We start from the raw sequence: 14,339 nt of genomic DNA, 5'->3' as shown, positions 1-14,339 counted from the left end.
CTAAGAGTTTTTGTATATTTTATATACAAGTCCATTATCAGACATACGATTTGTGAATACGGTATCCCATTTCCTGGGTTGACTTTTCATTTTTCTCGATGGTGTCCTTTGAAGCATAAACTTTTGTAATTTTGATGAAGCCTAATTTATTTAACTTTTTCTTTTGTTGTTTGTGCCTTTATTGTCATATCTAAAAATCCCTTGCCAAATCCAAGATCGTGAGGATTTTTCCTATGTTTTCTTTTAAGAGTTTTTTTCTTTTTTTAGTTTTAGTCTTACAGTTTGGTCTTTGATACATTTTCAGTTAATTTTTTCATGTAGTGTGAGGTAAGGTTCTAACTTCATTTTTTTTTTTTTTGCTTGCAGCTGTCTGTTGGCACCTGTACCATTTTTGAAAAAGACAATTCTTTCATTCTTAACACCATTGTCAAAAATCTCTCAGCTGTCATATGCACTTATTTCTGGACTTAATTCTATCCCATTGATCTCTGTTTATCTTTAGTCCAGTCTTTCACTGTCTTGATTACTGTAACTGTACCTTTGCAGTAAGTTTTGAAATCAAGAAGTATGAGTCCTCCAATTTTGTTTTTCTTTTTCAAGATTATTTTGGTTGTCTTGGGCCTCTTGCAATTCCATATGAATATCAGGATCAGCTTGTCAGTTTCTACAAGGAGATCATCTGAGACTCTGATATAGATTGTGTTCAATCTATAGATTGTAGAATCATAGTATTGCCATCTTAACAATGTTAAGTTTTCCAACTTCATGAATATGAGGCATTTTTCCACTTAATGAGATCTTTTAAATTTCTTTCAACAATGTTTTGTAGTTTTCAGAATATAAGTTTTGTACTTCCTTTGTTAAATTTATTCCTGAGTGATTTATTTTTTTGATGCTCTTGTAAATGTATTAATTTTATTTTCAGATTGTTAATTGATACTGTACTGAAATGCAACTGATTTTTATATATTGAGCTTATATCCTATAAACTTGATGAACTAGTTTATTCATTCTAATATTTTTAGTAGACTCCTTATTTTTTTTATACACCAGATCATGTCATCTTTCCTCAGCTATGTCCAGTCTATTGCTTCCTTCATTTCTGTTGTTTTTTTTTTTTAAATTCTAGCATTTCCTTTTGATTCTTAGAGTTTCCATCTCTCTATTTACATTACCCATCTGTTCTTGCATATTGTCCATTAGTTCTAACATGTTAATCATAACTATTTTAAATTTCCTATCTGGTAATTCCAAATTCTGTGCTTTATCTGAGTCTTGTTCTGATGCTTAATTTGTCTCTTCAGACTCTGGGGTTTCTTGCCTTTACCATACCCTATAATATTTTGTTGAAAGCTGGGTACTAGGAACTGAGGTAATCAGGAATTCAATGTGAGGTTTTATGTTGACCTGACTAGGAGCTGAGCTGTTAATGTTTGCTGTAGCTGTAGGTGCCAGAAGTATCACTTTCTTCTAGTTTCCTTGTTTTTCCCCCCTTATTTTGTTTTCTTTGAGTTTCCCTAAGAACTCCTTCTGAAATAGTCTGGGTCTTGCAGCTCTCTCAACTATACTTCACTATTATTATAATAATATATTGTGGTAAGGTTTTGGAGAAGGGAAGTGTTCTATAATTTAATGATTAAAACTCAGTGTTTTACTGGGCCTGAGGCTTATAGCTGTTACCTTCAGAAGTATTTCATGGGGTTTTGTTTTTCTCTCCTTACGGAGGACAGACAGGCTGTGAGCCTGCAGTTGGCTACTTGTTCTTCTTCCTGTCAGACAGGATTCTGGTAAAGCAGATTCTCCTGGAGGTAAATTTGATTATGGAGAACATTCTGAGTGTATTTAAATATAGTTACTTTTCCCCTCCCCCTGCCTGAAATAGGAGCAGATCTTCATCATGAGAACCCATTAGAGTTCCTGGAGGTAAAAGCCATGAAAGTGTGGGTTTCCTCTAAAACTAGCCCCCCATGAGTTTTTAACTATCAAGCTACTCCACACTCAAATTCCACACTTTTCCAAAAATTCCCATTTAAGTACTTTTTTCCTACCAGTTACCGCCTCCAGCAGCTTCTGCTTCAGGTAAGGTTATCTTGGCTGTGATTTTTTGTATTTGCCTGTCTCTCCAGATTTTGGGGTGGCTTTTTTCTGTGTAACCCCAATTATCTCATGGCTCTAAGAGAAGTCTTTGGTTTTCAGTTTGTTCATATTTGCTTATTGTGAGGACAGGAGTGACAACTTCCAGGTGATTTACATGTGAGATTTGACACTAGAAGTCTGTTTCCATGTTATTTTAACCACTTCCCATTAATTAGATTGTCTTTTTATTGTTGACTTGTAAAAGTCCTTTACATCATGGGGCCGCATTGCCTGGGCTATGGACCAGTACTGGTCCATGGCCTGTGAGGAACCAAGCCACACAGCAGAGGGAAGCAGCAGGTGAGTGAACACATTACTGTCCCCCATGAGAGCTCCGTCTCCTGTCCGCCCCCCAATGCATCTGTGGAAGAATTGTCTTCCACAAAACTGGTACCTGGTGCCAAAAAGGTTAGAGATTGCTACTTTACATAATCTGGATACTCATCACTTATCAGATACTTTCATTCTATGTGTTGTCTTTCTACTCTTGATAGTGCTCATCTGAAGCACAAAATTTATAATTTTGATGCAGTCTAATTTATTTATTTTTTCTTTTGCCGTTTGTGCTTTTGGTGTCTAAGAAATCAATGCTAAGTTTAAGTTCATGAAGATTTGTGCCTATGTTTTCTTCTAAAAGTTTTATAGTTTTAGCTTTTAAATGTAGGCCTTTGACTGATTTTGAGTTAATTTTTGTATATGGTGTGGGTCAGGGTCCAACTTGATTCTTTTGCATCTGGATATCCAGTTCTCCCATGTATCATTTGTTGAAATGACTGTTCTTTCTCCATTGAATTTTCTTGGTACCCTTAATAAAATGCAGTTGATCATGGATGTATGGGTTTATTTCTGGACACTCCATTATGTTCCATTGATCCATGTCTCTTCTTATGCCCATACCACACAGTCTTGATTAATATAGCTTTGTTGTAAATTTTGAAATTGAGAAGTGTCCTTCAATTTTGTTGTTAATTTTTAAGACTGTTTTGGTCATTTTGGTACCTTGCATTTCCATTCAGTATTCCAAGTTTAGCTTGTCAGTTTCTGCAAAGATGTCAACTGGTATTTTGATAGGGAGTATGATGAATCTGTATATCAATTTATCATTGAGAAGAACTTTGTCTACATTTGCTGCATCCTCAGACCCCAGACCCACCCTGTGCAGGGTCTGCTCACCTGTTAAGGGGCTGGGGAGTGGGACTGGAACCAGGAGAACAAAGTAGGTAAGGGAGGATCTCAGCCTTGGTAGGAGGGATGGGTGCTGTGTGTCCCCATCCCCAACTTACCACTCACCTCACCCCTGGCTAGGCCTCTCGGACCTTGAGCTTTCCATCTATGAGGAATATTTAGGACCCTGCCATCACAGCCCTATAACCTCTGGGCATGACATTATGGGGAGTTCTCCATTTGGGGCCATGAGAGATGTGTGACAGGAGCTTAGGTTCCACGTCTCTAACCCTGAGCCCCTGTCCAGGCCTGTTATGGTGTAGGGAGGCTGGGACCTTGGCTGATGTAACCTCTAACTTTCACTTCCCTGCAGTGCGGAAGATGTAGTGGTCCGTGTGCCAGGCAGCCAGCTCACACTGGGCTACATGGAGGAGCATGGCTTCACAGAGCCCATTCTTGTTCCCAAGAAAGATGGATTGGGCCTGGCGGTCCCGGCCCCCACCTTCTATGTCAGCGACGTTGAGAACTACGTTGGTAAGTGCCTCCCCCCTCACATGGCCATGGACACCCAGGGCCTGCTGGCCTGAAGCCCTGGTTGTGTTCCCGTGCCATGCAGTAGGTGACTCAGGGTTTCTGCTCTCTGTTCTGGATATTCTTGATAGCATTAGACCCCATGTCCCACCTAAGTGGCATGTGACCTTGGTCCCTTCCCCTCTCAGTTACTCTAGCTGCAAAATGGGATCTGTCTTGGAGACCCCTTGATTCTGCTAGCTGCACATTCATTACTTTAGGGCTCTAACAACAGTCATGCCAGGAGGTCTTGGCTGGGTGAGCACACTTCCCATAAGGCTTGTACTTTGTCCTCTTCAGCCTGTTCTGGTGGCTGGTCTTGCTCACCAGCCCCAGGATGAACCTTCCCATGACCCAGGGCTGCCTCTCTCCTGGGTCTTTCTCAGTTCTAGCTGATGCTGTCAGCAGCCTGGTCTCATGTCTCCTGGGAATTTCTAGCACTGTAGACTCCTTCAGGCAGGACACTTTAAGGAGGAGAGAAGTGCCTGTGTGTGCCAAGTGATTGTCCATGAGGCAGCTGGCATGGAGAGACCTGCACACACTCGGCAGTGATCCCAACAGGGCTGGCAGCCACAGAGCCTTGACTTTGAAGCTCTCATGGTTGCCAGGGCTTTGTATGTTCACAGGGATGCCTGGGTGGCCAGTGGGGGAAAAGGAAAGACCCTGAAATGGCAAATGCCCAAGCCAGCACTGGCCATGTGCTGGATAGGTGAGGGTGCAGGGGCCGGGACTGCAGAGGAATTGCACCATTGCCAAAAGCTTGACTTTTGGCATCTGTACAGCCTACTGTGGGGGTGGGCATGGGGACTAAATGAGATCAGGTGTATGAAAACCAGAGACCACACCCCTCTCTGGAGCTGGAGTCCTCAAGGGCTGGCCAACTTGTGGCAGGGAGGGAGAGGGATTCACTTTTCAGCCTCATGATGACTGCTGTCCAGGATATATGCCAGGTCGGTAAGAGCGCCTGAAAGAACAGCCAACATCTAGTGGATGTCTCCCAGGAGCTGGGCGTGGTCCTACAGGCCCCTGGCTTGGGTCTACCGAGGCCTTGCCCCTACACCACAATTGTTCCACATGGGGAGACATCTAGAAGTCTCAGAGAATGTTATAGTAAACGTCTTTTTTCCTCTCTTAATTGTTTTATTATGGAACTGCTCGAACATTAAAAAAGAGAGGAGTCAACAGTGAGCTCCCATGTGCCCAGTACTGACCACAAAAATCACCAGCTTTCAGTTCTTTTTCTGTCTCTGCCACTGTTTCCTGACTACCTGCCCCCTGCCCCCGCAGAGTATTTTAAAGCTAATCTCTGGGACATCCATGATGTCACCCATGACAACTACACTACACAGCTCTAACAGACAGTATTTTTAAGAAACGTAATCACAATTCTGTTCTTGTATTCTACACCTCAAATGATATTTCCCTAATATCACCTGAGACCCACTGTGATTCTCCCCAGTTGCATAAAAAACACCATTTTACATTTGGCTATTTGAAGGAGAACCCAAACAAGGCCACACATTGCATTGAGTTTTTATGTTCCTTCAAGTATCTTTTCTTCTGGAACAGCTCCTTCTCCTTTCCATTCCCTTGGTTTGTTAGAGAAATGGGTTGTTGGTCTTGGAGAATTTCCTACATTGGAATTTAGGAAAATCTTACACTGGGAATTTGGCCAATAACATCTCTGTGGTGTCATGTAGCATGTTCCTCTGTCCCTAGTAGTTCCTGTACCACATCGTGAGAAGCTTACTCAGGTCTGCATTCAGGTTGTCAGCCTGATCCTTCCCAGTAGTGGGTACTTTCACTTAGCTGGAGGCCTTTGGTGTCTGACCACCCACTTTTAGGCAGTCCAGCCCCATTGTCCATCAGCCTTTCAACTCAAGGTCCAATCAGCTGTGGAGGACTGTTAGGAAAAGTTGGCTAATCCCTCTGTTAACTGTGGGTCTTGCACAAAGAATTACCCTCATTGGTGACTTGGTTGTGCGGACCTTTCTTTTCATCTCCAATATTTACCTGTACTTTTTCCTTCATCAGCTATAGAAAACGTAGGATAAATGTTTTCTTTTTATTTCTCAATTTTCAGAATAATGAGTTGGTACTCTAGACATGCAGAAGTTTCTTGACTTTTTAATTTTTAAAGTATAAATGTGTGCCACGCATTATTTGAGACATACACTAAAAACATTGTCATTACTTATCTCAAGTTCAAATTTACCTGGAGTCCTCCATTTTTTAATTGCTGATCTGGCCACTTTAGCTGAAGCTGGTGACTCTGCTCTGCCCCACGGGGTCCTCTTGACAGCCCAGAGGGAGTGAGGGTGGGGAAAGGTTGTTGGGCAGTAGAGACCTGAGCCTCAGCTTGCAGCCCTCCCCTCCATGGCTGCCCCCTCTGCTTATCCAACTTCACTGGAGGCCAGGTCATCTTCCCGTGGGGCACTCACCCCCCTCCACTACCTCCCTAGGCCCAGAACGGAGCGTGGATGTGACAGACGTCACCAAGCAGAAGGACTGCAAGATGAAACTGAAGGAGTTTGTGGACTACTACTACAGCACCAGCCGAAGGCGGGTCCTCAGCCTCACCAGCCTTGAGTTTTCTGATACCAGGTGAGCAGGGAGTCCTTTGCTCTAGGGAGGCACATAGATGGTAGGTCTTAGGCTGTTTTTTCTCTAAAGTATGAAGGTTATGCATTGTGAACAATTCAAACAGAAAATAAAGAACAGGACACCAACTCCTCCTCTGGTCTGCCCCATCGTACTCCCCACAGAGAATCATTGGTAACATCCTGGACTACCTTCCTCCAGAATGCACATGCTCATGGTACACACACACACTGTCTTATGCAGACACACCTACACACAGGTATACACACCCCACCCCTATGCCACACTGACATGTACACACATACTTGCATGCTTGCTCATGTGCCTGCATATACTTTAATTTGCACCTTTAGCACAGTGGGATCATGCCGTAGCAGCTGCTCTGCTTCTGCTTTCCCAGCATTAGCCACCCCACTGTCATCCCCCTATCCCAACCCCCATGTTAGGGCCCTGCCCTTCTGGCTGCTGTTCTCAGGGACAAGGTTCCTGCACAAGGCCTCAGGGCTGTCTGGGCCCACCTACTTCTAGGCTTCTGTTGTCAGAGGCTGGTGAGATTCTGGTTCTGCCCCATGTCTTTATGACCCTGTTCTCTCAGGACTACCCGCTCAGCCCTGCTCACCCGCAACTATGCCCCTCTTGCACCCTCTCAAATCCCCACTTCTCTCCAGCTGGCCCTTGGGAAAGATCTGGTATGCTATCACAGGGTGTGATGTGATGATGGTTTAGTTTAAAACAATTTCACTTTTGCATTATTTCCACCTTACTAATTCTAGAAAGCACACAAGATAACAAAATAGCCCATCTGCAAAAGGTCAGGTGGGAAAAAAAAGTAAGAGTTATCAAAAACCACATTGAGAAATGGAATACAGAACTACCAGGAGCCGTAATGAAATGGATGCTGGGTTTCATTTGCTGAGCTTCCTGACAGCAAAGACAAAAAGGGAAATAAGGTGGATGATTATGGTATCTGGAGAAAACAGCCTCTTATCTTTGTGTTTACAAGGTTTTTCTCCAAGACAGAGTTCTGAAGAGTGGGTTACTTTGGTACCAAAGAACACACTCATGTTGCCATCAACTTGATTGGCCACCCTAGCCAGAGGGATCTTCAGAGAGTGAAAACAGGATGATGGAGCAAGGCCTGGGCTTTCCCCTTGGGCCTCTCACATCCACCACTTTGCTAGCAGAAAAATATATGGTGCTTCTGGTGTCCTCCGGCTCTGTCCAAGGACAGTTGGGTTAGGGTGGGAGGCATGTACATTTCAGTCCAGGCCATTCATGGTCTTGATGCCAGAGTTATCGAATGCCCTGAGTCAAGTGCTACACCATTCAAGGGGGAGGACGTATGGTCTCTGTTAGGTTGGAGTCATTCAAGAAACCTAACGGACACAGTGAGCAGGGTTTATTAGTGGGGAATAAGAGGGAAAGTAGAGCCAACCTAGGGAGGATGGGGAGCCAACCAAGGGAAGTTAAGACTAGCTCGGTTGTTCTTAGGGCAGAGTTTTTAAGCACAAAAACCCACCAAGGGTAACTGGTTAGGGTGTCAGAGTCTGATTGGCTAGAGCTGGTTGCTGGGTGCCATTTCTGCTGACCATTGTTCTTGATACACCTTGTCAAGCTCAAGTTAAAGCTGCATCCTGTTATGCCAGATCGGCCGACCCCAGACCCTAATCTTAGCCGGGCATCTGTTTGTCCTGGGCAGGGTCGGCAGGCAGTTTCCCAGGCTACAGTTTCCCGCCTGGTGATTTTCCATTCCTCCTAGGCCTACCTAGGTCTGTCAGTTTCTGCTTCATTAGTGCAGTCTTGTCCCCAAAGATGTTGTCTGGGGCTGCAATGGCTGGGTCCAACCCCATGGACTGTCTGGAGCTACATTTAAGGCATGCATGGAGGTTTTGTGTTACTTTTCCTTTTCTCTGGGCATCTCTGAAGGACTTCAGAGAGCAGCTGGTACTGGCAGCAGGCTGTGTACCTGAGATGCCAACAAGCAAGGAAAGAAGGACATTTGGGGCCATGTGGGGTGTGTGGCAGTGGCCCTGCTACTATGTATGGTGCATGAAGGGTCGTGAGCACCCTAGACTGGTGAGGCAGAAGCCCCTCTCCTGGGGTAGTGCTGCTTCTAGACTGTGAAAGGTCTGGGAGGTAGACACAGGTACAGATGGGCAAAGAGGGTTCTCATGGGGGATGGAGATTCTAGTTTGGAAAAAGAGAGAGATTTAAAGAGGAGGGCCAGTGACTAAGGCCGTTGAGCTCAGGGCAGCCTGACCTCTGATTTGTGATAGTATTGTAAGGGTGGCAAGACCTTCAATGCAGAGATATTGTAGATTCCATCCTGTCTGAGGCAGCTGAGGTATCACTGCACAGGTGCTACTGAGCTGGACATTCTTAATGCAGTATTGTGCATTTTACCCAGGACAGGGACATTTAATTGAAGCAAAGGCTGCCTTCACCTTTTTGCACAGTCCCTGGAAGTAAGCTGACTGGTGTGGCAGAGACTGATGTGGCAGAGGGTTCCCAGCACCCTATTGTCAGTGCTAGAGATAAGTGGCTTTTCTCTAGACAATGCCACGAGGCTCCTGGACTATATGTGAGAAATGATACTCTCAGCCCATCATGCCAGCACAGTGTGGAGCAACCCAGGAAAATTCCCTTTCTGGGTACCTAGAAAGGGTCTGTATCCAGGGTGGATGGTCCTCAGACCTCCACACACAACTTTGGGTGTGGAGACCAGTGTTAGATACTTGCCACAGCCAAAACTAGTGTCTGGGCTTGTTCTGCTTTCTATGAGCCTCAGTTTTCACATCTGTAAGATGAGAACGATGCTGTGTAGTTAGAAGTGAGAAATGTGTGTGGGACATGTGTCTCAGAGCACTTTTCTTGCCCTTCCTGGAGCATAACAAATGTGATACTTTCCCACCACTGCTGACCCCTCTTCCTGTCCCTGCCAGAATGTCTAGCTTTGTGGAGCCGCCTGACATTGTGAAGAAACTGTCCTGGGTAGAAAACTACTGGCCTGATGATGCGTTGCTGGCCAAGCCCAAAGTGACTAAGTACTGCCTGATCTGTGTGAAGGACAGCTATACCGACTTCCACATTGACTCCGGGGGTGCTTCTGCCTGGTACCACGTGCTCAAGGTGAGCCTTGGGGGCTCACCCCACCTTTGCCAGATCACGGTTGGTCTTCAAAAATGTCTGCAGTCTTCACAAGCCCTAATGGTGGCTGACACTTGGAAGGATGAGAGATAAGATGTTTTTCCCCCTGGAGGTGTGGGGGGTAGGAACACCTTAAGACCAAGCCAGCATGCATGTGTTGCCTTTTTCTAAAGACTGAGAGACTCATGAGACAACCAGAAGAGGCCCACTGGAGTGGTGACAGAGTACCCAGTGCCACTCTTATCTAGGGAAGGAACAATAGTGCAGGGAAGAATTCCTGAAGGGGAGCTTGCCCCAATGCCCCCCAGCAAAGAAGTGTGAGGGATGGGCCAAGAGGTAGGGGCAGGCTTCAAGTACATCTAAGTGTCAGGGTGGTCTGCGGGCCTCTGGCCAGGGGAAGATAGAGAAGTGAGGAGAAAAGGAAGATGTGAAAACAAATAATAAAGGAGACCCTGAGCTTTGGGTTCAGCTGCTCTGCCTAGGTCTCTCCAAACTGAGCAAGTCCATCCAGCTTGGCCCTCAGCCTGTCTGCCCTGAGAATGAGGAACTCCATGTCTCCCAGCCCTGGTTTCAGCATAAGGTCTGCCAGGGTTTGGCAGTGGGGCTTTCTGCCATCTCCAGCTGAGACACGAACCTCTCCTGTAATTCAGGAACCAATGGGGTCACAGCTTTGTTTCCCCTTGGCACACATGGTATCCCTATTGCTGCAGAGTTGTGGTATGTGGGATGGTGAGGGTGCCCTGACCATGCCTAGGTTCTGTGCCTAGAACCTTCTGAACACACCAACTTCTGAATTGTAAAGCACATGTGGCTCCAGTGTTGCAGATTTGGTGGGCCAGGGTAGGAGGATGGTGCTCAAGCCAAGACCCAGCATGAAGACCCCAGCGTCCCCAGGACATGGCGGGCTCTGCCCCCCCTCCCTAGGAACCCTAGGACATGGCAGGCTCTGCCTATGCCCCAGCACCTCTGGGTTGTGGCAGGCTCTATCACTTTATTCATGGCATGTGGCGAGCTCTGCCAATGGCCTCTCGTTGGCAGGGGGAGAAGATTTTCTATCTCATCAAGCCAGCTTCCGCCAACATCTCCCTGTATGAGCGCTGGCAGTCGGCCTCGAACCACAGTGAGATGTTCTTTGCTGACCAGGTGGACAAATGCTACAAGTGTACCCTCAAGCAGGGCCAGACACTCTTCATCCCCTCAGGTGAGTACCTTGTCCCCATGTCACATCCCCACCACTGGGATCTGCCCTGAAAAGGCACATCCTGGCTGGCTGCTGCCTTGTCTTGGGGCAGGCCTGTTGTTCAGTCATCGCTGGGATCACCTCGGGCCAAGAGCCCTCACAGCCTCTAGCCTGGCTGTGCTCACAGAAGCCGGGCCAGGGCCCTGAGGCTGTGTGGGCACCCCAAGAGCCCAGCCTTGCCATCTGAGATGTCTGTTTGCTGATCTTAACATTTCAGACATAGAAGGAGGAAGCAGGACATGAGTAGATAAATGCCCTTTATATGTGTCACTTTGCTTCACCTATAAATATTTCACCATCTCTGAAAGACTTTCTTTCAAAAACAACATAATTACAATGGTGTCATCACACCTTGAAAATGAATAGTTAACAAGCCCTTAGTTTCACTAAATAGCTGTTTGATGCTCGTATTTTCTTACTATCACTCCTGGAGGCCTCATGTTTCTATTGACTTATGTGCCTCTGAGTTTTTCTTGATCTAGGTCCACCCCCACACCACACCTGGTTCCCGCAGTCAGTTGTTTCCCCAGGTCTGGGCTGGGCTCCATCTCTGAGCATGATGTAGGGATGAACCCAGCTCTCCAAGGAGATGTGACAGCCCTGTGTCATCATCTTTTGCCCCTGCATGTGGAGATTAGGGGTGATTATAGGCAGCCTGACCCTGGTTGGTCTGACCAAGTCCTCTTAGCTTTCAGGCCTGAGTTCCCCTGTCTGTACTGTTCAGGGCTGGATTGACCAGACTGGGCCAGCTCGGACACAGTCTCCTTCCTGGAGGGCACACCCACTCAGTACATGAGGCCAGTCCAGAGTTCCTGCCATGGGTATCAGGTGGACAGGGGCACTGAGCCCATGCTGGCCAGAGACAGGCCAGGCAGCCTCCGAGAGCCTGGCGTGAGAACGCCATGAAGGGCTAGCCACATCTGTCTCCCCCAGGCTGGATTTATGCCACACTCACGCCCGTGGACTGCCTGGCCTTCGCGGGACATTTCCTCCACAGCCTGAGTGTGGAGATGCAGATGAGGTAGGGCCATACCTCCCCCCGGGCTCCACCAGGCAGGGTCTCCACCATCATTATGATGCCACCTCCCCTGAGTGGCTGGGCCTCCATGATTGTGGGAAGGAGGAAGAGATGGACCCTTAAGGTGCCTAGTCTCTGGACAACCTCCATGGCCCGTGGTGGGTTTGGAGTGAATTGAAAGGCTGAGCTGCCTTTCCCATAGACACTGACCCAAAGTGATCCCCTGTTCACCTCTCCATGCAGGGTCTAGCAGGGAGGCCTGAGCTGGCTTGGCCTCGGTGTGGCCTTGTCTGGCCGTGCTTGGGGTGGGCTCACCCTCCTTTAGTGCTCCCTGCTCAGGGATCATTGCACTAAGTATTTCTTTGCTGTTGCTTCCAGAGCATATGAAGTGGAAAGAAGGTTGAAACTAGGCAGCCTGACTCAGTTTCCCAACTTTGAAACCGCCTGCTGGTACATGGGAAAGCACCTGCTGGAGGCCTTCAAAGGTGCGTCCTGGCATCTTTGCCTATAGCTTTGGGTCATGTTTGTGTGTGGAGCTCAGGGACACCAGGACAGGGAACAGTTCTACCCTCATGCAACAGGGCAGCTGGGCCCTGGGGAAGGCTGACCACTGCCTTTAGGGAGCTCAAGTCCCCTCAGCTCCCAGGCCTTGGTCCATGTCTGTTCCTGTGGGGCTGGAGTGGACTCTTGCCTGTAGGAGTCCTCTAGGGTTTCAGAAATAGTGTTGGCCATGCTTTTCCAGGCCTGGTGTGGGTTCTGCTTTGTGTCTGTGGCCTCATGTGGGTACTGACAGGGCTCAGTCGGGACATCCAGAGGCCTAGGGGTCTGACTAGCCCTGGGCCACCAGCTGAGGGACCCCTGAGACATCCCCACTGTATGATTGGGTGTGCATATCAAGGTCACATGGAGGGCCCATGGGAAGCAGAAGGCTTCATAGGGTCTCTGACTTCTGAAAACAAGGCACCCTCAGCCCTGGCCCTACTAGTCACGCCTTAGGCGTCAGTGCTGGCACCCACTCTAAGATCCACAGATTTTCTGCAGCCTTGTGAGGAAACTGGAGAAGCTTTGCTTTGATGCTCTCCTTTTTCAGCGGTGCCTAGCTTCAAGCTGCTCTTTTGAGCAGAGTGGAGCCCACCTACTGGGACCCTCTGGACTTTAGGTGGTCTAGTTTGAGAAGAGAAAGCTGAAAATGGTTCTTAACCTGGGCTGGTCAGGTTTCAGTGACATTTGTCCACTGAACCTTAAATTTGAAACTCTGAGCTGTATCTTGGCAAAGGGTGTGCTTTGCACTGGGGGCTTGGTGGGCACTGGGGTGGGGAAGTGTGGGTGCAGCCACACTGAGCACTGACTGAGAGTCCAGGGTGACTTCTGGCCAGCTGAGCTATACTGGGGCATCCCAGCCACACTCTGCTTCAAGTCCTCCTCTGGGAAGGGTGACAGCATAGCTCTTTGGGGCTAATAAGACCCAGGGAGCTACCTCCTGCCAGGCAAACTTGGTTACCTGGTAGTGTCAGAGCTCTCCAGCAGAGGTGGCAAGTACTCTGTCCCTTTTCTACAGGGCTGGCCTTGGCCCCCAAGGGCGTCTTTGAGATGGGCCCCAAGAGGAACCAGACCCCTCTCCCCAGAGTCCCTCAGCGGTGCATGGGTGACGTGAGGGTGGGAATCAAAAAGCACCTAGGGATGGTTGGTGTGGAGCACTACCCTGACCCCTCGCTGAGGTGGTCCAGGGACTGGGCAGAGGGGGAGCCAGGCCACTTGTGTGGGAGGCCTGGAGCATGGATGATAGCAGGGCCAGTTCTGTCTGGATGGGTGTCTACCAGGTTCCAAGAGGAACCGTTGGCAGTTGGGCAGGTGGCAGTGGGTGGAGGCCTCTGGAAAGTCCAGCCCTGAGCAGTCTCTCCATTCCGACCTTCTACCCCACCCTAGGTGTGAAGTTGCCTGTCGGGGGTGGGTGAGGATGGGTGGGCACCCACTTGAGAAAACCTTTCTGTCTCTCCCAAGGTTCTCACAAATCTGGCAAGCAGCTGCCCCCTCATTTAGTTCAAGGAGCTAAAATTCTCAACGGTGCTTTCAGATCATGGACAAAAAAGCAGGTAGGGAAGCATGCCAGGTGTAACCTGGGCGATGGCAGGTGGTAAGCCATTCCAGGCTTTGTCCTTCTTTTCATGGGAATTAGTATTTGAAGAGCAGGTGGGTGCCACCAGCCCAGGCCAGACACCTGGGTCAGGGTAGCAGGGCAGGGGGTGGGGGGCGCGTGTGGAAGCAGGAGAGCCCTTCATCCTGGAGCTAGGCCTAAAGGGTAGGGCCTGGGTGGCCTGGAGATTCAGTGGGAGGCAGGCTGGTGGTAGAGACTCACTGAGTGAACCTCTAGTGGTCAGGGAGCAGGAAGACTGAACAGCTTGCTGGCTTGATGACTAATTATTGGATTCTGGACAGGAGAGCTTAGATGCCCTCTCAGCCTTT

The 14,339-nt window shown here is 48.1% G+C and overlaps 1 protein-coding gene across 1 annotated transcript in view; it reads left to right on the top strand.

Annotated features, from left to right (window-relative positions):
* The window catches only part of PHF2 (PHD finger protein 2), an 82,934-nt gene that overhangs the window by 50,250 nt on the left and 18,345 nt on the right, over positions 1-14,339 (top strand). Inside the window, exons 4-10 of the mRNA XM_045839783.1 lie at positions 3,674-3,834; positions 6,333-6,474; positions 9,414-9,600; positions 10,657-10,819; positions 11,792-11,879; positions 12,255-12,361; positions 13,878-13,969. Coding sequence (XP_045695739.1) covers positions 3,674-3,834; positions 6,333-6,474; positions 9,414-9,600; positions 10,657-10,819; positions 11,792-11,879; positions 12,255-12,361; positions 13,878-13,969 — 940 coding nt within the window. The remainder of the gene's footprint in view (positions 1-3,673; positions 3,835-6,332; positions 6,475-9,413; positions 9,601-10,656; positions 10,820-11,791; positions 11,880-12,254; positions 12,362-13,877; positions 13,970-14,339) is intronic.

This window comes from Phyllostomus hastatus, unplaced genomic scaffold (assembly GCF_019186645.2).
Source record: "Phyllostomus hastatus isolate PE091 unplaced genomic scaffold, TTU_PhHast_1.1 phas_contig_312, whole genome shotgun sequence".
Taxonomy (NCBI): Eukaryota; Metazoa; Chordata; class Mammalia; order Chiroptera; family Phyllostomidae; genus Phyllostomus; species Phyllostomus hastatus.
This window is presented reverse-complemented; position numbering and strand designations above follow the sequence as displayed.